This window comes from Anguilla rostrata, chromosome 5 (assembly GCF_018555375.3).
Source record: "Anguilla rostrata isolate EN2019 chromosome 5, ASM1855537v3, whole genome shotgun sequence".
NCBI lineage: Eukaryota > Metazoa > Chordata > Actinopteri > Anguilliformes > Anguillidae > Anguilla > Anguilla rostrata.
In genome coordinates, this window is record NC_057937.1 from 51,073,111 (window position 1) to 51,097,579 (window position 24,469).

The window sequence follows — 24,469 nt, forward strand, 5'->3', positions numbered from 1 at the left end:
TTCTCATGTTTGTTTTTTATCACTCATTTTTACTTATTAAAAGGTCAATTAAAGCTGAAGTAACAATAATATGGTAAATGGACTGCATTTATAAAGCGCATTTTCAACAACAACTGCACATTGCACAATGCATTGCCATTATATGTGTTGCGCCCTTTATGATTTCCCAACCACCACCGAGTAGAGCAGCACCCACCTGCTGAAGGAGCTCTAATGTGAAATCCCATTGGCTGTACAGGCCTGCGCATTCACATACAGCAGCCCACAATACCAGCCATGCACACAGAAGCCCATCCCTAGGCCACACTGCCTGCCCTTCTCCCCACACTTGATTGGTCCAGTTCTGCAGCAAAATGCCTCAGCCACCCTCTTACAGCTCTAGTCTGAAGCCCACCGTACGACCCCTTATAAGAAAACTGTGTGAGTCACAGTGTGTCCGAGCCTCCCTGACCCCTGATTTTAAAATTGGGCCGTCTGATTAAAGGGTCCAGGGTGTTAGCATAGGCCTTGTGTGAAGGAAATGCTGCTACTTTTACAGCCGTAGATTACGATAGAAGGTCAAGAAAAGGACATGTTTACACGTATGCATAGCGCAATAGACAAAATAACTGGGAGGTGGCTTATGGGTAGTTATCAAGCAGTCTGTCAAGCAACTTTTGTTTTGGTGCATATCTATCTTTTCAAGGTAATTATTTTTCTTCTGGCTTCCTGTTTTGTTGGGTGCTGTTTTTCGGTGGTCCGTGGGCCTCTGTGGACCATCATTAGCGCGCTTAATGCGATTATGGGCAGCTAGTACCGGCCCTGGGCTACTCACCACTCTACAAGAAGCGTGTTTTTCAAATATCAGCACCAGCTATTTCTTCTGATCTCGAATTTAAATAAAAAACCTATTATACAGCAAAAATACAGAGGCGTGGGAATATCGCTGGGTAGGCACGCACTGCCTTCTCTCTTGCTGGTAGCAAACAAATGTTGTTTTAAGAGAGCGGTTTCGGGGGATAATTTATGTGTAACTAATTAAATCTCTTGTTGTTTGTGTCCTTTTTTTTTAAAGCTGTGATTACCGTGCCTTTTCAAAATTCTGTCTATCAAGCAGAAAACTGTCGTGTCCGCGAAGCCTGCTGGCTACTGAAAGCAGAGGCAGCCGCCGCCATTCAGAAATAAACACCCTGATGGGCTCTGCGTTGCCGTGGCATCGGAGTTTACGCTGAGCTTTCCTGTGCGGTCGGTCTCCAGTCATTGAGGTCACGTAGAAATGCGCATTATTGGGTACTGTTACCTGAAAGATAAAACCAGGGTGCAGTAATGGCCCGTTCCTAGATATAGCCTGTACTGTATTTAGCAACTAGCCTCATCTGTAAAGCAAGCCCATGTTATCCGTTTCTTTTGGGTTTATCGTCCCCGCAGAACTCATTTAAAGTGGCAGTTATATATAGACCTGTATATTGTGATAAACTACATACAGGCTTATAGAGTTTTGAGTTTTGCACAGTCTGCAAGTGCAGTGTTTGGAAAAGGTAAGAAGGGCACACACAGGATTATCTCGATCGCTTTCCTGCTGTCTTGGTTTTAACTGGGTCAGAAGGCATTACTTTACTTTTGAAGTAACTGGCAAAAATGAAGGTAAATAAATGGTGCTGACAGCAGCAATGGCTCTCTTCAGCAGGGACCATAAGGCTGTGGGAATTGGCCTTCATCACAAAGACGTCTGACAAACCAAGAGCTCCACCTCAGGCTAGATTGCTCCATAGAGGTGGAATGACGGGTCATATTTTTATGTGAATTTATGGCTTTATTTTACAGGCGTGAATAGAAGAAATGGAATGGGTTTTTTTTTCCTCATAATAACTTTTCAAATCGATTTTTGAAATTCTGTCACGAGAAACAATGGAAAGAGACTTGAGCGACATCTTCCATATCCCTGCTAAATTCTGTGGAACACATGGATGCCTTTCTCACAGTGTTCATAGTGAGCAGATTAGCACCAAAATGGGGGACTAAAATCATCACACCAGGACTGATTGAGCTATTAAGCCACGCTGAAGCTCTCAGTGCAGAATCAGGGATGCATTAACACACGTGATCTTTGTTGTGGTGTTACGGGCATATGCACACAGCTACTGCTTTCTCCTCGAAGAGTGTGGATTACGGTGTCATGTGACGCGCAGCGTGGAAGGAAAGGGACTCGCGCACGTCCCTCTCTTTATTTAGGGGTGTGTGAGATTAGCCCCTAAGCCACAGTTTCAATTACTTTTTTGTTCTGTGTGGTCATGTAATGACCTGTAATGTTCCACAGACGACTCCGGTGGACAGACGCTCGATGCCGGCCATGGGCTACATCACCCACACAGTGAGCGCTCCCAGCCTGCAGGGGAAAACGGTAAGGGCCCCAACCTCTAATGCTCATTTCAGGGACCCCCTACAGGCTCAGCTCAAAAGATGTAATCCTGGTGTGTTGATATGTTGAGCCTTTAAACACTGTTTTGCCATTAGTGCTCTTTTGCTGCTTTCTTTAAAATTCAAGCAAGGCTATGAATTTTATGGAATGTATAGTATGTGAAGACACCTGATTTCCAGCAGACAAAGGGGCTTCTGTGACATTCTTTAAATGCAGGGGCTTGCTGTTGATAAGGGGTGTGAATATTGGAAATATGGCCTGCATTGACCCCAGGACTGTCCACATACCCTGGGTGATGCAGATCAGTGATTGGACAGTGAGGCCACATGAGCCCTAACACGGAGCTCAGCTTCCCCATGAGATCAATGACCTGATGATTTTGAACCAATTACAACACAGTATTTTGCTGTGTATAGCAAAGTCTCCTGATTGGTTGTGATTCGCAGTGCATGGTAGCTCAATTCATAGTGCGGTTCGCGATGCCTCACTTTCCAAGCACTAGAGCTGACTCCTCCTGCCCCTTGCTCTCTGTCGCCGCCCTGGTTGGAGCTTTGGGTATTTTACGGGACGTGAATAAACGCTCCTCTCTCTGCCCCCCTGCGCGGGGTCCCCGGGGGGGCCCCTACAGCCGGAGGAGCTGACCTTGCTCCTGATTCAGCTCAGGAGACACCAGGCTAAGATGGCGAGCGTGCGCAACGGTGCTCTGGGCCACCTGCAGCAGCTCAATGGCCCCTCTGTGCCCCGTCTCCAGGTGAGGGGGCCCAGCTGCCCCTGCCTGTGCCTGCGCATGGTGGGCCCTCCCACACGCCGTCAGACGCCGCTGTGTTCTTCTGTTCCAGTGATGTCGTCAGCGTGCGTCAAGGCCGGGTTACAGTTAGGCGATGTGTGATCGTTGCCACCGGCGATTGTCACGTTTGATATTTGGCCGCAACGACTTCTAGTTTACACTGGAGTGGCAGACGACTTGTTGTCATCACTGCCATCGTTCTATCCGTCGCTCAGACTCAAATTGTATTGAACTTTATTGACCCCATCGCCGGCTTGGCAATATTATTATAGAACATTCTCATCTCCTGTAATTATCTTTAGCAAAGTGTGAAGTCGTCAATTAGCCTAACCTTAAAATAAATTAAATGGAAGACCACACATTTGTTGAAAGCTTGATAAACACAATTACAATGTCTCTGTGTCAGCGTGCTGCCGACTGGGAGGGCCACAAAGATGCCATTAATGAATGAATGACTTCACTTTGGCGATACGTTATCTTATCGGTTAGGTGTTTATACATTTTAAGAGCGACGGCGTTCGATATCAAAGTGGAGTGACAGTGGAACGTTGGTGACAATGTAGCGATGTCCATCGGCCGATCATGCATCGCCCCTGTCTGTAAACGGGCCTTTGCGCTGCGCCGTAGTCGCTGTAGCCAGTTCTGAGGTACGTCAGCTTGGGCTGCTGCAGCTTTCGGCGCACCGGCCTGTGTGTGTCCGACTGCGACTGCGACTGTGACTGCGATGTGGCTGCGACTGCTTCTGCGGCTGCGCTGCCCTGCTTCTCTCGCCCTGTTATGCCTCTTTGCTGACGTTTTGCTGTGGACTGCACTGAGAAGCTTGTGGCCTCCAAGCTTCAGCCTTCAAAGGCCGTGATGCCCTTACCTGCATCTCTGCAATGGTTGGCCAGAAATGGCACAAAATGACTTTGATATTTGATACCTCATCTCCAGACTGCCCTATACATGCATGCAAAGGAGGGATGAAATTAGATTCTCGCCTCAGTAGATGTTTATAGGGGCATCGATGCATTGGTTCTTCACTTCTTGAGTCCTCTTCCTGAACATCATGGCATTCTAGAACAGGGATTCCCAAACTGGGGTCCCAGGAGGATCTCAGCAAAATATATAAATTTTTTTAAGTGTCTACAGAACAGAGTGTAAGGGGGTTCACTGAATTGCTGATAATGTACTGTGGTACTGTTTTCTTGCAGCTGATGGCCCACAGTGCCAGCTTGATTAAGTGTAGGGAGAAATGCTATGGCGCTGTATAATTATAGATTATAGATTGGACCTCAGTCGCTTAGGCCTGCTGATGGCCTAAATAACTGATTTCTTTGATTCATCACTGATATTTTTCTTGCCCTAACAATAACTTAATCAGTACAAGAAAACTGATGATTTCACAACCATGACTAGCACCATTGCGTAACGTTGGGGAACTACATCCTGTGCGGGTTATGAGGTCAGACCATGTTCAGCTCTGCTGGTGGGAGTATAACCCATTACACTGCAGGCGGTACTAACAACGCTCTGTGCAGCTTTGAGTCATGTGATCTATCTCTCCCCGCCCATACCCCCTCCCCCCACCCGAAGGTCGATGACACTTACATGCAGCTGAAGAAGGACCTGGAGTATCTAGATTTGAAGGTGGGACCTGATGTAGCTGAGCTGCTCTTCCCTTCTTCTCCTCCTCCTCCTCCTCCTCCTCTTTCTCTCCTGCTCTCAGCTCCCCTCTGTAGGTCACATCCCTTCATACCACCACCTCCAGCTGCGACCTCTGACCTTTCTTCACACACCCCTCTTCCTCTCTTCCTTATTCACGCGCTCGCTTTGTGGCTCTAAACAAGCTTTCTCAGCACTCTGTCTTTTTGGGGACCTTTGGAAAACACGTGTTGCTAATCTATTCTAACTGCTTCGTATCAAGGAGCCTACACAGGGTGTTTGAAATCAGTTCGATATTGTGTGAGTAACTAAACCGTTATTCCTGTCTGAACAGCCAATATGAAATTACAGTTGATGTCTATTGTGCACTGAAGTGTTACAATGTGATCAAACACATCAAGTCATTTTGGGTTGTCAGTTTGTACATGAACTAATGGTGGCGCCAGCATGGTTTGCATGGCTTTGAACACACCACAGTGTGTCTAATACAGTGCATGAGGCAGGAGTGAATTTGTTCGGCAAAACTTCAATGCAGCACCGTACTGGCAAAGCACATAGGAGATGAAGTGAGGAGCTGGATGCTTTAATGCTGCTTATCTTGAAACTTGCCTTAGGCTTTTTCTCCCTTATGGAAGTGCTGCCAAGAGTGCCCTCTGGTGGTGCCGTCTGCCAACAGCAGTTCCAAAGCAAAAATAAAAGGCTTCCTCTCCTTTGGGTTTGCAGGTGTTCTATTAAGATGTTCAAATGGCACTTAGCAGTGCTACTGTAAACGGCTTTGGTGCAAAAGACCTTAACTTAATCAGAGCCGTGTGTGTTTTTGGGTGTTTTTGAGCCGCAGCGACACTTGCTGGGCATAACCAGAATTTTCTTTTCCGTCTGAAACAGATCAAAAGTGTTGAACCTTTGATCACCGTGGTTCGCAGTGTGTTACAAAACTCGGCTCAAGGTTATCAGACCGTTGTGAACGTAAGGACTGCGTGCATACATAGTCTGACCATTCCATTGCTTCCATGCGAGAACGTGACTCAACCCTCCGCCCCCTCCCCACCCTCCCCATCCCCCACCCCTTTCCCGCCAGCCCCCTCAGTGCGGGGCGGGCCCGTTTCAGACCATGTGACATGCCTGGGCTCTGAGATCCCATACCCATCACTGCGGTGCGGATGTCGTGGTTTGGCAGGATTTTGCTCTTCTCTGTTTGAGGAGGTGCACATGCGCATGCGTGCGACTGGGAGTCATACTGAAGGCCTTTTCTTTTTGTTTTATCTTTCCTGGCGGTTATGAGTATAATAATGCTGGTTATATTTACCTTTGAGTTTCTCTCCTTAATATATCCCAGGGGAAATTTTTTTTTTTTACAGCTTTAATATTGTACTAATACGGGTCATTACTACTAGCCATTACTAATACAGGGCGTTACTAATACAGGGCATTACTAATACAGGGCATTACTGGTACGGGACATTACTAATATGGGCCATTGCTACAGAGTGTACTTAATATGGCCCAACTAAACTGTCATTTCTGATGGTTATGAAATTGCTCGTCCATAGTCACAATCTGGGAATATTTTAAGGAGATTCTGTCTGCTATTATTTGTGCAAATTTCATGCTGTCACTGTGTCAGGAGAGTGGATCTGTGGGTCATGTACATTTGCGCTGTGTGTTGTCTCTTATATGAAAGTGTTTCATGTTTACATGGATAATGTGCTTAGCTTCTTAGCATAGTGCTGGTGCATTGGCTGTTGTATAATTGAAGCTTTTTTAGAATTGTTCTTGTCATAGCTAGCAGCAAGCTTACTGCTGACACACGGTCGTAGCTACTTGACTTGGAAAGGGGGTTGCCAGACTGTTGTTAATGTCAATGTTATCTACGGGGATTCGATTAGCATTCTGGTAGTTTATACGGAATGTAGTGAAATATGCGAGCCTTTTTCATCTGTATGCTGGCTTTCTCAGGTCACGGCGCGCGAAACGTCGAAAGACAGATCGACGAAACCAGTCAAAATAGCTGAGAGTGACGTCGACGTAAGTATAAAATTCTGTAGCGCTCTCTCAAAATGCAGCTCTCTGGTGAACACCTTTGCTAAATTTAGTTCGTTTTATCGGGTTTTTTTTGTTTGTTTGCTCAGTTTACAAAAAGCTGTTGAGGATCTGGGACTCTTTTTTGTGGTAATGATGGTACATTGGAACAAACAAACACACAGAAGTAAACACAGTTACAGTGTGGGAGGAAGAGAGTATCTAACATCCACTTGGATTTTCGAATCTAGAGAGTATCAATGAGCGTCTTTACTTCCAGCATTCAGTTTAAAGAGAAAAATACATGCTGTGGGATTTCATAGTTTGAGCTCTTAAATTTTTCAGTTTGATATTTGTAATCCTAATTTTTTTTTGCTTTGTTTTGTTTTGTTTTTCTTTTATGTTTTATCGGAGGTAAATCATTTGGAAGTCCTGGCTTTCTCATCATCGACATTGTTCCAGTTTAACAATTTATAAGAATGTGGGTGAAATTGTCTGAACAATGAATATTTCATGTAATTAAAACAACAATATACTGCAGCGAAATAAAAACATCTTAATTATTAATTGAACGGAATGGTAAATAGAGTTGCGGAAAAACACTTGCTGTGAGAGAAAGGCTGTAATCGAGGCAGGCAGGCGCTCAAGTTGTGTTTTCTTATTTTTATTCAACTAATTTCTGTTTTATTAAACACATCTAACCCACTTTCTTGGATTGAAATTATTTTTGTCACTTTCAATAAATCATGTGGCCATAAATACCCACTTTGAAACAGTATAATATCAGATGCGTGACCTTAAATTTCTAGGCCTCGCATTAGTTATCTTCCAGACAAAGCTAAGGGGATCTGCAGAGGAAAACTGGGTTAGTTTTCCTATCTGTGATGCATTATTCCCAGCTGATGAAGAGAATGTCACAAATATAATGGTAATATTTGTGGCAATCCTTTCAAGTGAATTAATAAGATAAATGAAAAAGCACTTGGTGAGCATGCTCTTCAAATTGCATTTAGACTATTTCAGATCTTTCAGGACTTTCATCTTAAACAGTGTTTAATATTAGACAAGTTGCCAGGTTAGGTCATTAAGCTTTTCAGGGTAGTTGACTACATTTGTGAAGCTGAATCTAAGCACTTGTTGTTGTACCATTACTGGTTCCAAAAGTGTTTGATATCCTTTTCTGTAGTGCTGCAAATTTTATAATATGGTTGAATGTGAAACCCAGGTACTTCATTTTGTAAATCACTCTGGACAAGATCACCTGAATGTAAATCCCTCTGGACAAGATCATCTGAATGTAATATAATGTAGTATAATCTTAATTCATTATTTAGGTCATTCATTATAATTCTTATCATTTGTGTATGTCATCTAGGTCATGTTGAGCAGGTTGTGTGAACAAGACAAGATTCTTCAGGAGCTGGAGACCAGGATTCGCACACTGAAGGAGGACAAGGTACAGACACAGGCTTACTTTAACACAGACACTACAGACACAGGCCTGCTTTAACACAGACACTACGGACACAGGCCTGTATTGCCTGTGTTAAAAGTGCATTTTGGCGTGGTCACTGTGTTTATACATGAATGAAGTACACTGCGAACTCTGAGACGGCTCAGTGGATCACGTCTCTGTCCAAGTCACGTGTCCAAACTGCGCTGTGCCGCTCATAACTCTGCCAGGACAAGCTGGAGTCGGTGCTGGACGTGTCCCACCAGCAGATGGAGCAGTACCGGGACCAGCCGTCCCACGCCGAGAAGATCGCCTACCAGCAGCGCCTCCTGCAGGAGGACGTGGTGCACATCCGCGCCGAGATCTCCCAGGTCTCCACGGTGAGCCCTGCTTCACAAGAGAGAAAAAACGGCTTGGAAATATGTATTTCATACATGGTTTGACTATTCTACCTAGTCTTTTACTTTTGAATATTGTACCTTCTCTTCTGCCATTGAATATTGTGTTGTTTTTGTCTGACATTCTCTGTACATCCATCTTGGGTTTATAATGGTTTGTGTCATTGCGCAGTAAAGGCATCTGTAAGAAGCTGGACTGCAGAGTGAGAATGGAGACCATTGCAATGATGGACCTCTAAATATGACTAGATGGAAGGGAACTTAGAACTGAATAAAAATTAAAATAAAATAAAAAATACAGGCACTAGACAAATACTGATGAATGAGTTACTGATGAATAAATATCTTCCAGTACAGCAATAAGTGCCCTGTAAGCACCAAGGTTCATGCACTGCAGTGCTGGGGTTGCAAAGTAAAGCAAAATAGTTTTTAAAAATGTCAAAAAGTTTCTTTTTGTGAATACATTAATATATTAAATATTTAAAAAATATATTAAAAGACTACAGCCCCCACTCAGCCTCACCTCAGAGCACTCCCATAGATGCTCTCTGTGTGTGTTCATCTCTGGGGTTTTCCTAATTGAGAGCCTAACTGCTGCTGCTTTCTACTTTCTGTTTACGCCCAGGGCTCTGAGCTTAGCTAATCCCTCTGAGATTCTACCCACAAAAAACAGAATCAAACTAGCTGTAATGATTATCACTTGATTAATTTTTATGCTACCGGTACCGGTTTTAATATCATAATCAAAACTGTACCACGGTTTGCAACAACTTTTAGTGGTAGATGTCAGGATTTAAAACATTCTGTTTACCTAACTACATTTAAAAGAGCATCTGCCGTTTTCCCATTATTATTGGTAATTTGTTAGTGCCATGTCTAAGGCCGTGTTTCTGAAGCCCAGCTTATCTCTTCCCTTTGCCTGTGCTCAGCCAGCTGTTGAGCGATTCCTTTTTTAACTGTAGCAGACTGTGTTTACTGTGACTGACAGTTTTTTTTGCAGAGACTCACCGGCCTCTTTGTAAAGTGACTGACTGATACTTTTTTAACGGTGACCGACTGGCTTTCCCCCTTTTTTTTTTACGGAGAATGACTGACTGCTCTGTGTCTGACTGACAGTTTTTTTTTAAAAACTGAGAGAGACTACTTTATATTGTGGCTGACTGAATGCTTTGTACTGTGTCTGACTGGCAGTTTTTTAAAATGGCGATAGACTACTTTATATTGTGTCTGACTGGCTGCTTTTGCGTAAGGCTGACGGTCTGTGTCGGGCTGTGTACGATGCAGGAGATGGAGAACGCGTGGAACGAGTACGGCCGGCTGGAGATGGACTTGGACCAGCTGAGGGGGGCTCTCCGAGACCAGATGAATCGCAACATCCTCTCCCAGGTACCAGTACCCCGCTGGGCAGAGTGGCCAAATGCAAAAACAAGGAACCGCTCAGAATCCAAATGCTGTGTTTATCTGGTTGTTTTTCTGATTTGCAATGATAAAGCAGGGTCCCTTAGAGGCTGCTGGGTGGCTCATCCTGCCAAGGCACAGTGTTTACGTGCCCCCATTGTGAATGCTGACCACACCAGCACTGGCTGGCTGGCAGCCCAGTAGGACTGACTGCAGTGAGGTTTAAACACCAGTACCTTTTCCCGTGTCACATGAAAGCCTAAAAATGCACGGGCGTGCCTCCTGCGAGCTCGGCGTCCGGCTCCCTGCTTGTCAGCCGCGTGCGTACGTGTCCGAGCCCCTGTCAGGTCAGCTCACCTGTGCCCCTGTGCTGCGTGTGGCCCACACAGCTGGAGAAGGAGCAGATGAGGAGGGAGCTGTGGAGGGTGGAGGACGTGCTGGCTGGCCTCAGCTCCAGCAAAGCCAACTACAGAGTCACCATAGACTCTATGAAGAACCCAGGTGAGCTGGCCACTCTGCCTGCTACCACTGCTACGCAGAAACTTAGCCTTAGCACACGCCCTCATCCAGCACAGCCAGCGCTTCCTCTTTAATATTCATTCAGATCCATACTTTATTGCCCCATGGGACTGTTGTATTTGATGTTTGATTGCATTTGTTTACTGAAGGGATTGAAATAATAAAGTGGAGGGTAAAATAAGTGCTGTGCTGCAGTTACACTGAAGACACTGTGTGTGTGTGTGTGCGTGCGTGTGTGCGTCCGTGTGCGTGTGTGCGTCCGTGTGCGTGTGTGTGTGTGTGTGTGCGTGCGTGTGTGCGCGTATGTGTGTGTCTTCAGAGAGGAAACTCGTGCCTTCAGCGTCGTCCTCAGTGCCTTCTCAGTGTGTGAGTGCGCCTGCAGGGGAGACAGGCCCCGCCCTCAGCCACGCGCAGCCAGCCAATGACAGCAAGCCTTCTCAGCAGTCGGCTCTGTACCCGCAGAGCTTCCTGCTCCACAAATCTGTGCCAAAGTGGGTGAGTGACTCAAAGGGGACATGGGACCAAACTTTCATTTTTGTTTATTATAAATAGAAAAAAGATTGCCCTGTTATTTCAGCCCATACATTAGAAACAGGCACATGGGCCCAGTGACTTGATGTCCATTATATGCAGATGGAAACCTGTTAAACACTGCCCCTAAAATGTAACCGCAGATTTAATCTGGTTTCATCATAAATGAAAAGGCTGTTTTATCAATGTATTTATTTTCATATATCGACCTTTATTAAATCATTATGTTTCGTTGTGATGGAAACATCTTAGGCTAAAATGCTCCACCGTTCATGCTGTTACATGGCAAATCCCTGAACCAGAAAGGCTGTCATGTTGTCATTGGAAGAAAAAAAGAAAAGATTTTTGAGCACTGATGCATTCTGGTCTCTGCATGCCGGGCCTCAGGCAGAGGAAGGTGCTCCACCCCGCCCCCCCCTGCCGCAGGTGTACAGCCCTGAGGAGCACCCCCCCGTCGTGCCCCCCCTGCCCAAGGAGACCTCTGTCATCAGACACATGTCCGTCCGTGGCCTCAAGCGCCAGTCCGACGAGCGGAAACGCGACAGGGAGATCGGCCATTTTGTCAACGGCGACTACAAGGTGTGTGTGTGTGCGTCTGTGTATGCGGCGCTAACTGCTAACACCAGCGGGTCACGTGTACTGTGTGTCAGTCCCTGAGGGCTCCTCTCATTGGTGAGTTGGTGCTGTGCTGAGTTGATTGTTGCTTTTTTGTGGGTTACCAGGTGGAGTTGCGGTCGTACCTTAGCGAGCCGGAGCTGCTGGGAGTGGGGGCCGGCTCAGGGCCCATGGGGCTCGTGGGAGGGTACCAGACTTTGCCAAGCAGAGGTACGTAAGGGCCCCTGGCCCCTGGCTCCTGGGCACACAGGTCTGCTGCTTCCTTCTTAGCAGTGACACGCAGAGCAGGCATGTTTTTGTGCTTTAGCTCAGTAGCCGGCTCAGTCCGCACCGCTGTTTCAGTGTCCGGGCTGCTCATTACACAAACACACTGTACGCGGCGAGCGGCACAAAGCCAGGAGGACACATTCTTCTCCCGTGTGTTTCCGTCAGGACCGGCTGGCTCCGCCTCCAGGCTGAATCAGTCCACTAACATCTCGTCGTACGTCACGCTCAGAAGAGGAGTCACCGCCTCGGTTCTGAAGGTGAGGCTCGGCATGGAGCAGCTTCGGGCCTGTGAGATGGCCTGAGATGGCCTGCTCGAGGGGCAGAGTGAGGGGCTTATGGTGCTGTTTAATAAGACTCACTCCATACTCCATAGAGTGGTCCTTCATTTGGCCTGTTTGCACAGCTGACAGGAGCTGGTACGACTGTATGTAGTGCTCAAGGGAAAACGCTGATCATGTAATAGCTTTTTTTTTTACAGCCTGTTAGAATGGCTGTGTAATGTTATTGAATGTTTGCTGTAAAGTTACTTTAATGTTATTGAATTATTGCTGTAATGTTTTCATCTTAGCATGCTGACAGCACACAAGTTTTTCTCTTTTTACACTGTATTCTAGAGAAATGTAATTTCCCCTTCTTGTTTGCTTTTACTTACGTTTTTCCTGTTGCCTTAATTCTTCCCTTTCTTTTCTCTAACTCTCACCTCTGTCTCTCCTTCTGGCTATCTGTCTTTTTGTCCAAATCCATCCCATCTTTTTCTGTCACTGTTTCTCTTTTACTCTCACTCTCACTCTCCTCTCCTCTCCTCTCCTCTCCTCTCCTCTCCTCTCCTCTCCTCTCCTCTTCTCTTCTCTTCTCTTCTCTCTTTCTCTCCCTCCCTCCCCCTCCCTCTCCCTCTCTTTCTCCCTCCCTCTCTCTGTCCTTCCCTCTCTCTCCCTCTCTCTCCCTCCCTCCATCCCTCCCTTCTTCTCTCCCCCCCTTCTCTCCCTCTCTCCCTCCCTCCCTCCATCCTCCCTCTTCTCTCCCTCTTTCTCTCTCTCTCTCCCTCCTCTCTCCCTCCCTCCTCTCTCCCTCTCCCCCCTCTCCCTCTCTCCCTCTCCCCTCTCTCCCTCCCTCCTCCCTCCCTCTCTTCTCTCCCCCCTTCTCTCTCCCCCTCTCCTCCCTCCTCCCTCTCTCCTTCTCTCCTCCCTCTCTCTCCCCCCACTCTCCCCTCTCCCTCTCTCTCTCCCTCCCTCTCTTTCCCCTCCTCTCTCCCTCCCTCCCTCTCTCTCACTCACTCACTCCCTCCCTCTCTCTCCCTCTCTCCCTCTCCTCCCTCCCATCTCCTCTCTCTCCCCTCTCTCTCCCTCCCTCTCTCTCCCTCTCTCCCTCTCTCCCTCTCTCCTCTCCTCTCCCTCCCTCCCTCCCTCGCTCTCTCTCTGTGTCCCGCGCTCCCCTCAGGAGAGACCAAAGAGTGCCTTGGAGCGGCTGTACTCGGGCGACACGGCGCCGCGGGGCCGCATGAGCGCCGACGAGCAGCTGGAGAGGATGAAGAGGCACCAGAAGGCGCTGGTGCGGGAGCGCAAGAGGACCCTGAGCCAGGGGGAGCGGCAGTCCTCTTCCTCCCGCACCTCGTCCTCCTCGCGGCCCCTCTCCGCCGACCTGGGCTCAGTACGTTAGAGCCGCCGGGAGGGCTCCGGACGCACCCATAACGCACCCCATAACACACCCCATGCTGACCCCCTCTGCCCGCTCTCACGCTGTTTAGAGTGGTTACACATTAATCAGTTAGCTGTGTTAGCTGTGACTGCAGTTCCAACAGCAGGGTTAATAATGGTAGGGCTTAGCTAGCTGGTACAGCAGGTAAGTGGGTTTGCGTGAAGTGTCACCGGTGGAATATGAGAAGTGAGTCCTGGAGAGATGGGGAGATCGGTGGTGTTTTCTCCTCTTGTTGAGGGGCTTCTGAGTGTACTGCTAAGAGAAGAATAAGAAAGTAATTTGGCCTTCGTCAACCTACTTGCAAAAAAAGAACAAGTATGCTTTCTGTGGATTTCAGACGCCATTCAGACCATGATCGAACTAGTTGCATTATAGCCTGAGTCAGGCAGATTTATGATGTCAGAGATTCAGAGGTCACTGAGCAGACCTCTGAATCATGAACACATTTTTATATTTCTGCCTACCCAGACAGTTAAAATTTAAAAAATGAAATGTAGTCAGAAAGCTTGGTCACCTCGTCTCACAGACAGGGTGAATCTCAAACGTAGCCCTCCTGCTGCTCATTTCTGCAGTGCTAAATCTCCTTCTCCCTTGATGGCTGCAGCTCTGCTTTAATGTGAGTGAATGTGGGCTGTGTGGTGTCCCCTTCAGCCCTGTACTGCTGTGTCACCCTAACCGGGCTCAGGTGATTGGTGTAGCTCAGGGGGTGATTATTGTGTCACCCTAACCGGGCTCAGGTGATTGGTGTAGCTCAGGGGGTGATTATTGTGTCACCCTAACCGGGCTCAGGTGATTGGTGTAGCTCGGGAATGATTATTGTGTCATCCTAACCAGGCTCAGATGATTGGTGCAGTTGGTAGTGATTATTCTGAGCTGCATCCATGCCTGGGGGGTGGTTCCACCAGGACCATCTTCCTTTGTCTCCCACTCTTCCTCCTCCCTAGCTTCTGGGGAAAGTGCATCTCTGTGATGTCACAGCAGTGCTCCCCCTGCTGTTGTGATATCACAGCAGCGTTGTGAGAGTGACACTTGTTGCCCCCCCTCCCCCCAAAACGCTTCCCCCCAACATCCCGCCTCCCCAGTCACCAAAGCACACCACTGCGCAAGCTCTCAGGCTTCATAGCACTTTGACATTCATTCACTTGTTCATAAATCATCCACCCATGTGTTCATTGTAGCATCCTTTCATTGGCTTTCTAACGTGGATCGTGTGGTACGTGGAGTAATGAGATTGATGATAACCTCTAACCAGATCACTGTGTGACCAGGCTGCATTGTGCTACTGGCGTAGGGAGCGATTTGCACTTTACATTTAAAATGTAACAGTATTTAATTCAAATAACCAGAGCTTACATTTTCATGGCAACCCCTTGCTTTTAACAGAAAATTATGCTTGGGTACTTGGAATTGTCTGTGAGTGTGTTGGTTAACCACAGGGAAACAGCTCACACCCATGTTTTTAGATGCTGTGGAGAACTAGCATGTAGGCTGTTTTAATTCAGATTTTTGTTTCTTCATATTGTAAAAGTAGCTGTATAAGCTCTGTTGCACTTTCCTTTTAAGAGATAATTTCAGCTTGTTAGTGTTTGTCAGACCAGGAGCCATATCTGGGTACTGTGGCCTCCTTCATGTAAGCACTTAGAAGGCATGTGATAAGGGAGGTGAAGCAGTGAACTGACTGCAGTGCCACCAGTTTCTTGTGTTCTTCCATAGCAGTCAATGCCACTCATTAGATAGTTAATAGTGTTCTTAACAATTGGCTCCGAGCATGGGGATGACGGCTAACTGTAGTACCTGTATCCATTCAATGGAATACCCAGTTGCACTACTCATACTTTAAATTTTTTTAATGGAATGTAGTGGTTTGCTCTCAATAAATAAATAAATAAAATAAATAAAATGATCTAGTTGTGAAACGTGGCCTGTGTGTTTCATTGCTGCTATTTTGTGAATATGCCTCTGTGGGGTTTCTGTGATTCTTAGTTTTTTCCAGTGAGCACAATAATGCCTGGTACACAGTTTTCATTGACAGTGCATGCTTGGCCTTGAGAGCTTGGGTATTTGTACACGTTGCCTCAGTTCAATCTAAACAAAATCCTCCTTGAATTTTTTTTAGCAGTCTTTATTTTCCCGTACACATTATTTATTCATTTCACAACCCACTGAACTCAACATAAATCAAATGTTTATATGCAGAGCAGTAAACTAGACCAATTTAAACCTGTAAAATATAAAACATTCAAATGAGAAAGTGTACTACTTGAAGCATTGCATTTCCACTAGATTGACTAGGGGACACAACCTCCACACACCCCACCCAAATCATTCTGCCTTGTTGGGTAATTCTGCCTCTGGGGAGGGTGGCATGTTATTTATCAGTCCTGCATGTTCATGTTTTTAAGTTTGCCTATACTTAGTAGTGGATATGTGAGTTTGTGCCTGCCATACTTTCACACAAAAGCCTGTGTTTATAAGGAGATAGAGGGACTGGAGTGCTGCATAGAGGGTTGGGCTGTTGGATTCCTGGCCAGAAAGTGCATGCTGTTTCAGCACATGCTCAGTGACTCTTCCGTAACTTTGTGAATGAAAGTAAAAGTGTGACATCACCAGTGTGACTCAGCTGTGTCAGCTTTCCTTCCTGACTTGTTCTCCCTGCTCAGCACCGCTGAGGCTCAGTCAGGTAAGAGCAGGAGGAAACTGTGCCAGGGTGCAGACCAACTCATGCAAGAACCCAAACTGCTTATTAGTAGGCTATTCATCAGTGACAATATTGCAATAAATCTATGGTAAACTATGCAAGGGCATTCGATTGACTGTTTGCATCAGTCATTTAGCACATTGGAAGATGTTGTTTACTGTGCTGGAGGAAGCTGTCATTCATTCAGTAAAACAGGACAGTCTGCTGCCCCTCCAGAACATTTGATTGGATGCAAGACAGTCAATGAGATGAAAAATTGCTTTGTAGTTATCCTGTGCCTATGTGTCTTTATAAAACAGATTAATGTTATTATTAATGAGTAGAAGTGCCTTATTTTTATTTAGATAAAATGTCTATATTTTTAAAGTATGGTTTTTTAAGTATTCCTACTGTTCAGCATTTATTTTACAGTCATATACTTATTCTTCAATATTGAGTTTTGTGCATATGTGCAATAAGTAAATTTATATCACTTCATGTATTCATGAAGGCAGAACATGGATGAATTATACCTGTCTTTCACATCATATTGAAACTGTGTCTCTGAAACTAATAGAGAATGATGTAGCTTAGAGTTAGAGTTCAGAGTTTTTCTGAGAAATTTAGAGCTTAAATATACAATTACACAGTAAAGTGATTTGCCACAGTGAATAATCTCTGCATTGGAGACACCTGGGTATCGAGTATCTGTTAATATGGCTTGGGGGCTATGCCACGTTACACACACTGAGGTTGTTTTAGGCAAGCTGTTCAATCACACCTCTAAGCCCTGTGAGCTGTGTATACTGGACATGTAGCAGTATTAAGGTAAATTGAAGATGGGTATAGTACACTATATAGTCACAGTGCTACTGTGTGAAAGCTACTATATCTTGTGTGTGTGTGTGTGTGTAAGTGTGTGTAGATTTGTATAAGTCAAAAACATTTTGTTTAACCCCCCCCAGAAAAGGTGGAGATATGCAAAAATAGGCAGTAATGACACTGTATTGGACGATGTAGCCAGTGGTAGACTGGGCTTGTAACCGAAGTCCAGTTCGATCTGGAAAGGACACTGTTGTACCCTGAGCAAGTACTAACCTGCGTTGCTTCAGTATATATCCAGCTGTATAAATGGATGCTATGTAAAAAAAAAAAAAAATAAAAAAAAAGTTGTGTAAGTCGCTCTGGATAAGAGCGTCTGCTAAATGCCTATAATGTAATGTAATGTAATGTATTTCTCTGCCCCCCAGTGGAGGCGGGAGCAGGACTTTGATTGGCAGCTGTTGGAGCGGGCGGTGCAGGGGGAGGAGCAGCCTCCAGAGCACCACGAGACGCCGAGGCCGCAGTCTGACGAGTGGCTGACCGTCAGAGCCACGCCCATGAGGGAGTTAGACCTCGAGCCGCTGGACTATGACCTGGACCTAAGCCGAGAGGTAGACACTGACCACAGAACCCAACACAAGTAACTTTGTATATGCCAGGACTGAATGCTGTGTCTATTAAAACTAGCTAGGCCCAACACATAGTACCACATATAGACCAGGCCTAACACCCAGTATACACCCCCATATAACCCGGCTGATGGCTGTTTCCTTGTGGGGGTCTCTGCAGTTATCTAAGCCAGAGAAGGTGTGCATCCCTGAGCGCTATCTGGACCTGGAGCCCGAGGAGCCGCTTAGCGAGCAGGAGAAAGAGGCCCGGCACCGCAAAGTGGAGCGCATCAAGAGCATCCTGGCCAAATCCAGGTACTGACCCACACCCAGGCCACACCCTATACTCAACAAATACAGGCACTGACCTGCACCCAGGCCCCACTCCTACACTCAACAAATACAGGCACTGACCTGCACCCAGGCCCCACCCTACACTCAACAAATACAGGCACTGACCTGCACCCAGGCCCCACCCCTACACTCAACAAATACAGGCACTGACCTGCACCCGGGTACTGTCCCTACAATCAACAAATCCAGATACTGACCCACACCCAGGCGTCACCCTTACACCCAACAAATCCAGGTACTGACTCTCACCCAGGTTCTGTACCTACACTTAACAAATACAGGCACTGACCCACACCCAGGCCCCACCCTTACACTCAACAAATACAGTGACCGATGTATGTGTGCGTGTGTGTGTGTGTGTGTGTCAGTGTTCAGAACATACCGCCTCCAGTAGCCGTGGACAAGCCGGACGTCACAGTGCTGGACTCGGCCTTGCAGGAGCAGGAGCGGATCATCACCATGTCCTACGCTCTGGCGTCTGAGGCCTCACAGAAAAGCAAGGAGGTGGCAGGTAAGCTCCCCTGAGACCCCTGACCCCGCCCAGCCCCTTGGGTACGAGCCTGCTCTCTGTCTCTACCAGAACCTTACCTGTGGCCACAAAATCCCAATGAACACTTGTAAGAGGCCATATTAACTCTGGCTTGTATTTATTAATGGACTCTAACAGTATTTGTGCTGGTCCGTTCAGCCCATCTAGTGCTTGGTATTGATCTATTGTGAGTTCACGCTGAAAACTTGTGAATTTTTAAGACTTGAGGTTGGGTTGGGCTGAGTGGAGTCTGACCAATGATGAAAGATCCGTGCTGTCACTCTTGTGCTTCGAGCCTATGGGTGAGTAGCCTGTGTGCTTGCATACAGCAGGAGGACCTTAAACTAAGGATCATATGGTGGCAAAAACATGTGCTTATTAAAGAAAGAACACACAGCTAACTACTGGAGCAGCTAACTATTGTCATGAACTCCATGTCCCATGTTCCAGTGCGCAACAGTGGAGGTTTGTTAGAGGATAGCAGAGTCCTGCTGCTGTAGTTCTGTAGACGTAGAACCCTCCCCCCAGTATGCTTGCCCCTTGTGGTGGATGCGCGAGTCCCCCTCCCCCTAACTAATGGCGGTGTGTTCCTGTGTGCCCCCCCCCCCCCTCCTCCCCAGCTCCGCAGCAGGTGTACGATCCCTCCGCCCCCCCTCCTCCTCTTGTCACACGGGCGCCTCACCCCTCTCCTATAAGCAATGGATTTCACTACACGTTTGTCTAATAAACGGCAAGCAAAGTAAGGACTAACTGCCCGTTTCACGCGGCTGATGGGTGTGCTTGGCTAATCGTGCTAGTCGTGCTAACATCAGGCCTGGTTTACATGCGTTTTGCCTCGCCGGCCTGAAGCCCGAAAGGCTTACGCAGATGAACCTTTTCCTTTTCCTTTTTTTTTTAAACCAGCAAAGTGTTTGCGGCACCATCCTGTCATTAACATCAAACATTTGCAGGTTGTGAATTAAATTAAGCAGGCAGCGTGTGAATTGTGTGCAAATTTGTTTTGATAGTTGCGTAAGTGTTTTGTTTTTCTTTTCCTTTTTTTGAGGGGGGCGGGGGTGGGGAGGGGGTAACAAGAGAATGGGAAAAATACGAACAAATGCTGCTTTTGTGCTGTGGTGTCTAATTAACAAAGAGTGGGACCCCCTCACGCTTCCACACCTTGAGTGTGGAGCTGAAAACACAGCTGCACTCCGGAGTGCCAATTACACTGCCATCTGCAACCTGCCAATGGGATGCACCCGTCCCATCCTACCATCTCTGTCACCATTGGCTTTGTGTGGGCTAGCGCTGAAACTTCTGTCTGTTAGAATAATGTGGAACACAGTTTACTTACTTACACACAAACACATACACATACACTGGCATGCACATGCTCATTCACTGACACAGCAACAATAATGCACATGGGAACCCTGTTGTGGGATAATCATGATCATACAAGGCCATCGTTGTCAGCTGTATGTGGGCTAAACACCGTAGCTCTCAAACTGCTCTTTTGCCTGTTCAATTGTATACAACACAACACAGAAATGCATGCGCACACAAATACACACTCAAACACACAAAAACGCTCACGAACACAGGCGCACGCACTGGGAACCTGTGTCCTGTTGAGTTCAGCTACCAGTGCCAACCTTTGCCGCAACAGCACCCCCTGGTGCTTCGGCACGCCTTGGTGAGACTTACACAGCCCTGATCCAAGCACCATTATGTGGGAAAGAAAACCAGGATACTGAATTCTGCTCTAGGGCGATGCTGAGGGGGGGGAGGGGGGGGGTCAGTATTTGGGGATTTCTTCAGCCCTGAGGGGGTCTCTGTGGTCCTCGGCATCTAATGAAGCTGGCTTCATCTCTGCATGCGGGCTGTGATTGTGCTGACAGTCGCTGCTTTCAGTCACTTCCACACTGCTGTCGCCTGTGACCCCCTGTGAGCGGCAGCTACACTCACATCCGTTAACCCGCTGCGTGCGCCAGTCACATTCATGCTGCACAGTCATGCATCCGTCACAGTCATGTGTGTCAGTCCCCCACGCCGTGGCGTGTGCGGCGCTCCCCTGCCTTAGCTCCCCTGCCCTCACCAGCCTGCCTCTGCCCTCCCGTCAGCTGGAATACCAGATCCTCATTCAGCGATAATTCACATATTCTACGGTGACATGTACGGCTATATTGCGTTCAAGTATTCTCATGTACTCAAATGAATTTTGACATTTTAACTGTTTATTTGGATAGTAGTTGAAATGTTTACTGTTATATTAAGGCATGTCATTGTTTGTGAATGGTTGAGATCTAGTAACATAGCTGGCGTCGTGGTTACTGGTGCTGGATTTGTTATACTGTGCGTGATTCTTGTGGTTAGTGGTGAGTTCAGGTTGGCTAATGGGGGCAGTGTGGCTTTTCCATTCTTCAAACTTGTTCTGTGGTGTGTGTGTGAGGAAGCTCTATATTCTCCTCTGGGTGTGTGTGTGTGTGTGAGGAAGCTCTATTTTCCTCTGGGTGTGTGTGTGTGTGAGGAAGCTCTATATTCTCCTCTGGGTGTGTGTGTGTGTGTGAGGAAGCTCTATTTTCCTCTGGGTGTGTGTGTGAGTGTGAGAGCTCGATATTCTCCTCTGGGTGTGTGTGTGAGGAAGCTCTATATTCTCCTCTGGGTGTGTGTGTGTGTGTGTGTGAGGAAGCTCTGTATTCTCCTCTGGGTGTGTGTGTGTGTGTGTGAGGAAGCTCTATATTCTCCTCTGGGTGTGTGTGTGTGTGTGTGTGTGTGTGTGAGGAAGCTCTATATTCTCCTCTGGGCGTGTGTGTGTGTGTGAGGAAGCTCTGTATTCTCCTCTGGGTGTGTGTGTGTGTGTGTGTGTGTGTGAGGAAGCTCTATATTCTCCTCTGGGTGTGTGTGTGTGTGAGGAAGCTCTGTATTCTCCTCTGGGTGTGTGTGTGTGTGAGAGGAAGATCGATATTCTCCTCTGGGTGTGTGTGTGTGTGTGTGTGTGTGTGTGTGTGTGTGAGGAAGCTCTATATTCTCCTCTGGGTGTGTGTGTGAGTGTGAGGAAGCTCTGTATTCTCCTCTGGGTGTGAGTGGTGTGTGTGTGTGTGTGTGTGTGTGTGAGGAAGCTCTATATTCTCCTCTGGGTGTGAGTGTGTGTGTGTGTGAGGAAGCTCGATATTCTCCTCTGGGTGTGAGCGTGAGTGTGAGGAAGCTCTATATTCTCCTCTGGGTGTGAGTGTGTGTGTGTGTGTGAGGAAGCTCTATATTCTCCTCTGGGTGTGAGTGTGTGTGTGTGTGTGAGGAAGCTCTATATTCTCCTCTGGGTGTGAGTGTGTGTGTGTGAGTGTGAGGAAGCTCTATATTCTCCTCTGGGTGTGAGTGTGTGTGTGTGTGTGTGTGAGGAAGCTCTGTATTCTCCTCTGGGTGTGAGCGTGGTGTTTAACTCCGAACTCTCTCACTCTGATACGTGCTGCAGCGAGGGAAAGCGGGGAGAGCTTACCTGTCACCCAGGTATAAAGGTACAGCTCTCTCATGACATGGTCGTGTTTTTATGAGGCCTTCCTAATTTCCCCCTTGGTGATCTTTGTGTTGTTCTGTTATCCATGTGTTTTCACCTTTTGCGTTCTTTCTTTTGATTTTATTTTCAGACATAATTTAAATAATTTGTTTTGTTTCACCTGAACGTTGGATGAGTACTCGATGGGAGCATTACCTTAAAGCAGTGTTCCTCAAACTCAGTTCCCTGGGAGACCCCTGTTCATGCTGGTTTCGTTCCAACCCCTGATTTTCGTTTCAATCGCAAAATTTTAACAAGCTGCTCATTTTTTTAAATTACGCTTTTCATCTTTTGAGGGATTATTTAACCTTTACCATGAAGAATACTTATTTAAAGAAGTATTATTATTATGATTACTATTTATTTAATAACATTTTTTTGTTGTTGTAGTTGTTGTATTGAATCAGGACTCATGATTCATCACCATAGCAACACCACTGATTCTTTGGTCATGTCTTTCTCCAGCCAAAGCTGTGTCCCAACACTGAGGTGCTAGCATGGGACGAGTCACAGCAGACTGGACCCCGGAGGACTGAAGAGCTTCGTTTGGCGTGGTTTTAAAGATTGTTTAACACGGATCTTTTAATGCTTAACATTTTAGCGCCCGATATATGACTTGTTTTTGCAACCCTCCTTTTTTTTTTATATTAGAGCTCAAACAAACTTTATTTTCTACAGGAAATGGGAACTCTGCTGTGGAAGCCACTGTATGTTAACTATGGAAGTGTCTAACAATGTTAATATTGTTGTAGAAAGAGGTATTGTACATGCTGTTGCACTTTTAATAATACAGTATCATAGTGAAGATTTGGAATGCGTATGGTTTTTACTCAGAAAGAGAAACATTCGCTATGCCTTGGAGTGTCTACTGCTGTTCATGGGATATTTTAAGGGAAAGTTAAGCTGTTGTACAACTGAAAGTCACAGAAAGAGACAAAAAATTGATTGTATTTTTGCCAGATCTCAGATGTTATTCTTACACCAAATCACTTAAAATATTATTTTTGTGTAACCCAGCACTGCCAGTGTAAGTTTCATGTTAGCTTGCCAAACTGATTTTATTTTTGCTTACAACATTGCGGCGATGAAATGACAACCTCAAAACTATTTTCTCGAAATAATGTGGATAGAAAAAGGTACATGATGCAAATTTTGAAAAAATGTAAATATTAAAGTTATTAACCAGATATTTTTGCCTCATATTTTGTCACTATACCACACATTAAGGAACTGCAAGTACAGTATTAAAACCATTCCTGCCTTGAAACGGAATCAGTGAGTTCTTTCAGAGTGATCAGCATGTTCAAATGTGCACATTGAAATATGTATGTTTTTGTAGAGTGTTGAGTCCTGAATACTGACAGTGGCTGGTGGTCAGCTGTGGCCTCCTCTCTCCCCGTGTTTATGTTGCTGCAGACATGTAGTGTACTCGGCAGTTGGTCTGAGGGTGAACAGAAGCACTGGCAGTTGGCAGCTCACACCTGTCAGTAGGATTTGTGTTGGTACACTCCCAAATTGATGGAGAACATAAAATTAGTATGACTACCTGTGTCATGCTGGCTTGTTTCTGGATATATATATATACATAGTGTAGTCCACAAGGATTTGGACAGTGACACATTTTTTGTGGATTAGGAATGAAACAATGAATATGAGGTTAAGGGGCAGATTGTCTGCTTTATTTTGTGGGTATTTCCATCCATAGCGGGTGAATCAAGTAGGAAATGCAGCTCTTTTTACACCTCCCCATTTTGGGGGAGCAAAGGTAATTGGGCAATTGGCTACTGAGCTGTTTCTTGGCCGGCTGTATGCTGTTGAACCATCAGTTTAATGTACAAGAAAACTAACAAATGTTCTAGAGTTGATTCTAGGTGTGGAATTTGCATTTGGAGTCTGTTGAAATTGTCCCTCAACATTTTTACTCTCCGGTTAACCTAACCTGCATGCAGACATGGGGAGAACATGCAAACTCGGCCAGGATTTGAACCATAGACCTTCTTGCTGTGAGGCAGCAGTGCTACCCACTGCACAAATATGAAATGCATTTCAAGAGATATTACAATTCCAAATACCACTACTCCTGTGGAATGATCTCCTTACAAATCCTTGTAAATCCTTCAGTATAGGCTATATCCCCCCACCCCACCCCCCCAAATCTGGAACTTACAATATGTAACTCTTCAATAAATATTTAAATTGTAACTTTTTTTTTGTCATGCGTTT

At 46.2% G+C, this 24,469-nt stretch overlaps 1 protein-coding gene and 1 long non-coding RNA gene across 22 annotated transcripts in view; both read left to right on the plus strand.

The window, feature by feature from the left end:
- Nucleotides 1–23,433, plus strand: part of LOC135255596 (pleckstrin homology domain-containing family A member 7-like) — a 107,135-nt gene extending 83,702 nt beyond the window's left edge. For 9 of the 21 annotated variants that reach the window (XM_064336967.1, XM_064336966.1, XM_064336961.1 and 6 more), the window contains 19 exons: nucleotides 2,297–2,380; nucleotides 3,027–3,149; nucleotides 5,715–5,795; nucleotides 6,786–6,854; nucleotides 8,224–8,304; nucleotides 8,532–8,681; nucleotides 9,984–10,085; nucleotides 10,487–10,598; nucleotides 10,936–11,111; nucleotides 11,535–11,726; nucleotides 11,870–11,972; nucleotides 12,195–12,286; nucleotides 13,467–13,676; nucleotides 17,652–17,834; nucleotides 18,013–18,146; nucleotides 18,554–18,696; nucleotides 19,335–19,453; nucleotides 22,166–22,208; nucleotides 22,712–23,433. In XM_064336967.1, the coding sequence (XP_064193037.1) occupies nucleotides 2,297–2,380; nucleotides 3,027–3,149; nucleotides 5,715–5,795; nucleotides 6,786–6,854; nucleotides 8,224–8,304; nucleotides 8,532–8,681; nucleotides 9,984–10,085; nucleotides 10,487–10,598; nucleotides 10,936–11,111; nucleotides 11,535–11,726; nucleotides 11,870–11,972; nucleotides 12,195–12,286; nucleotides 13,467–13,676; nucleotides 17,652–17,834; nucleotides 18,013–18,146; nucleotides 18,554–18,696; nucleotides 19,335–19,438 (2,139 nt within the window). In that variant the 3' untranslated portion in view covers nucleotides 19,439–19,453; nucleotides 22,166–22,208; nucleotides 22,712–23,433. Of the gene's footprint in view, nucleotides 1–2,296; nucleotides 2,381–3,026; nucleotides 3,150–4,760; nucleotides 4,815–5,714; nucleotides 5,796–6,785; nucleotides 6,855–8,223; nucleotides 8,305–8,531; nucleotides 8,682–9,983; nucleotides 10,086–10,486; nucleotides 10,599–10,935; nucleotides 11,112–11,534; nucleotides 11,727–11,869; nucleotides 11,973–12,194; nucleotides 12,287–13,466; nucleotides 13,677–17,651; nucleotides 17,835–18,012; nucleotides 18,147–18,553; nucleotides 18,697–19,334; nucleotides 19,454–22,165; nucleotides 22,209–22,711 lie in introns of all 21 variants that reach the window. The other 12 variants (XM_064336980.1, XM_064336975.1, XM_064336979.1 and 9 more) reach the window with 9 other exon arrangements.
- LOC135255599 (uncharacterized) lies at nucleotides 13,683–15,640 on the plus strand. The gene is made up of 2 exons (XR_010330209.1): nucleotides 13,683–14,409; nucleotides 14,514–15,640. It is a non-coding gene; the product is annotated as an uncharacterized LOC135255599 (long non-coding RNA).
- Nucleotides 23,434–24,469: the final 1,036 nt, after the last annotated feature.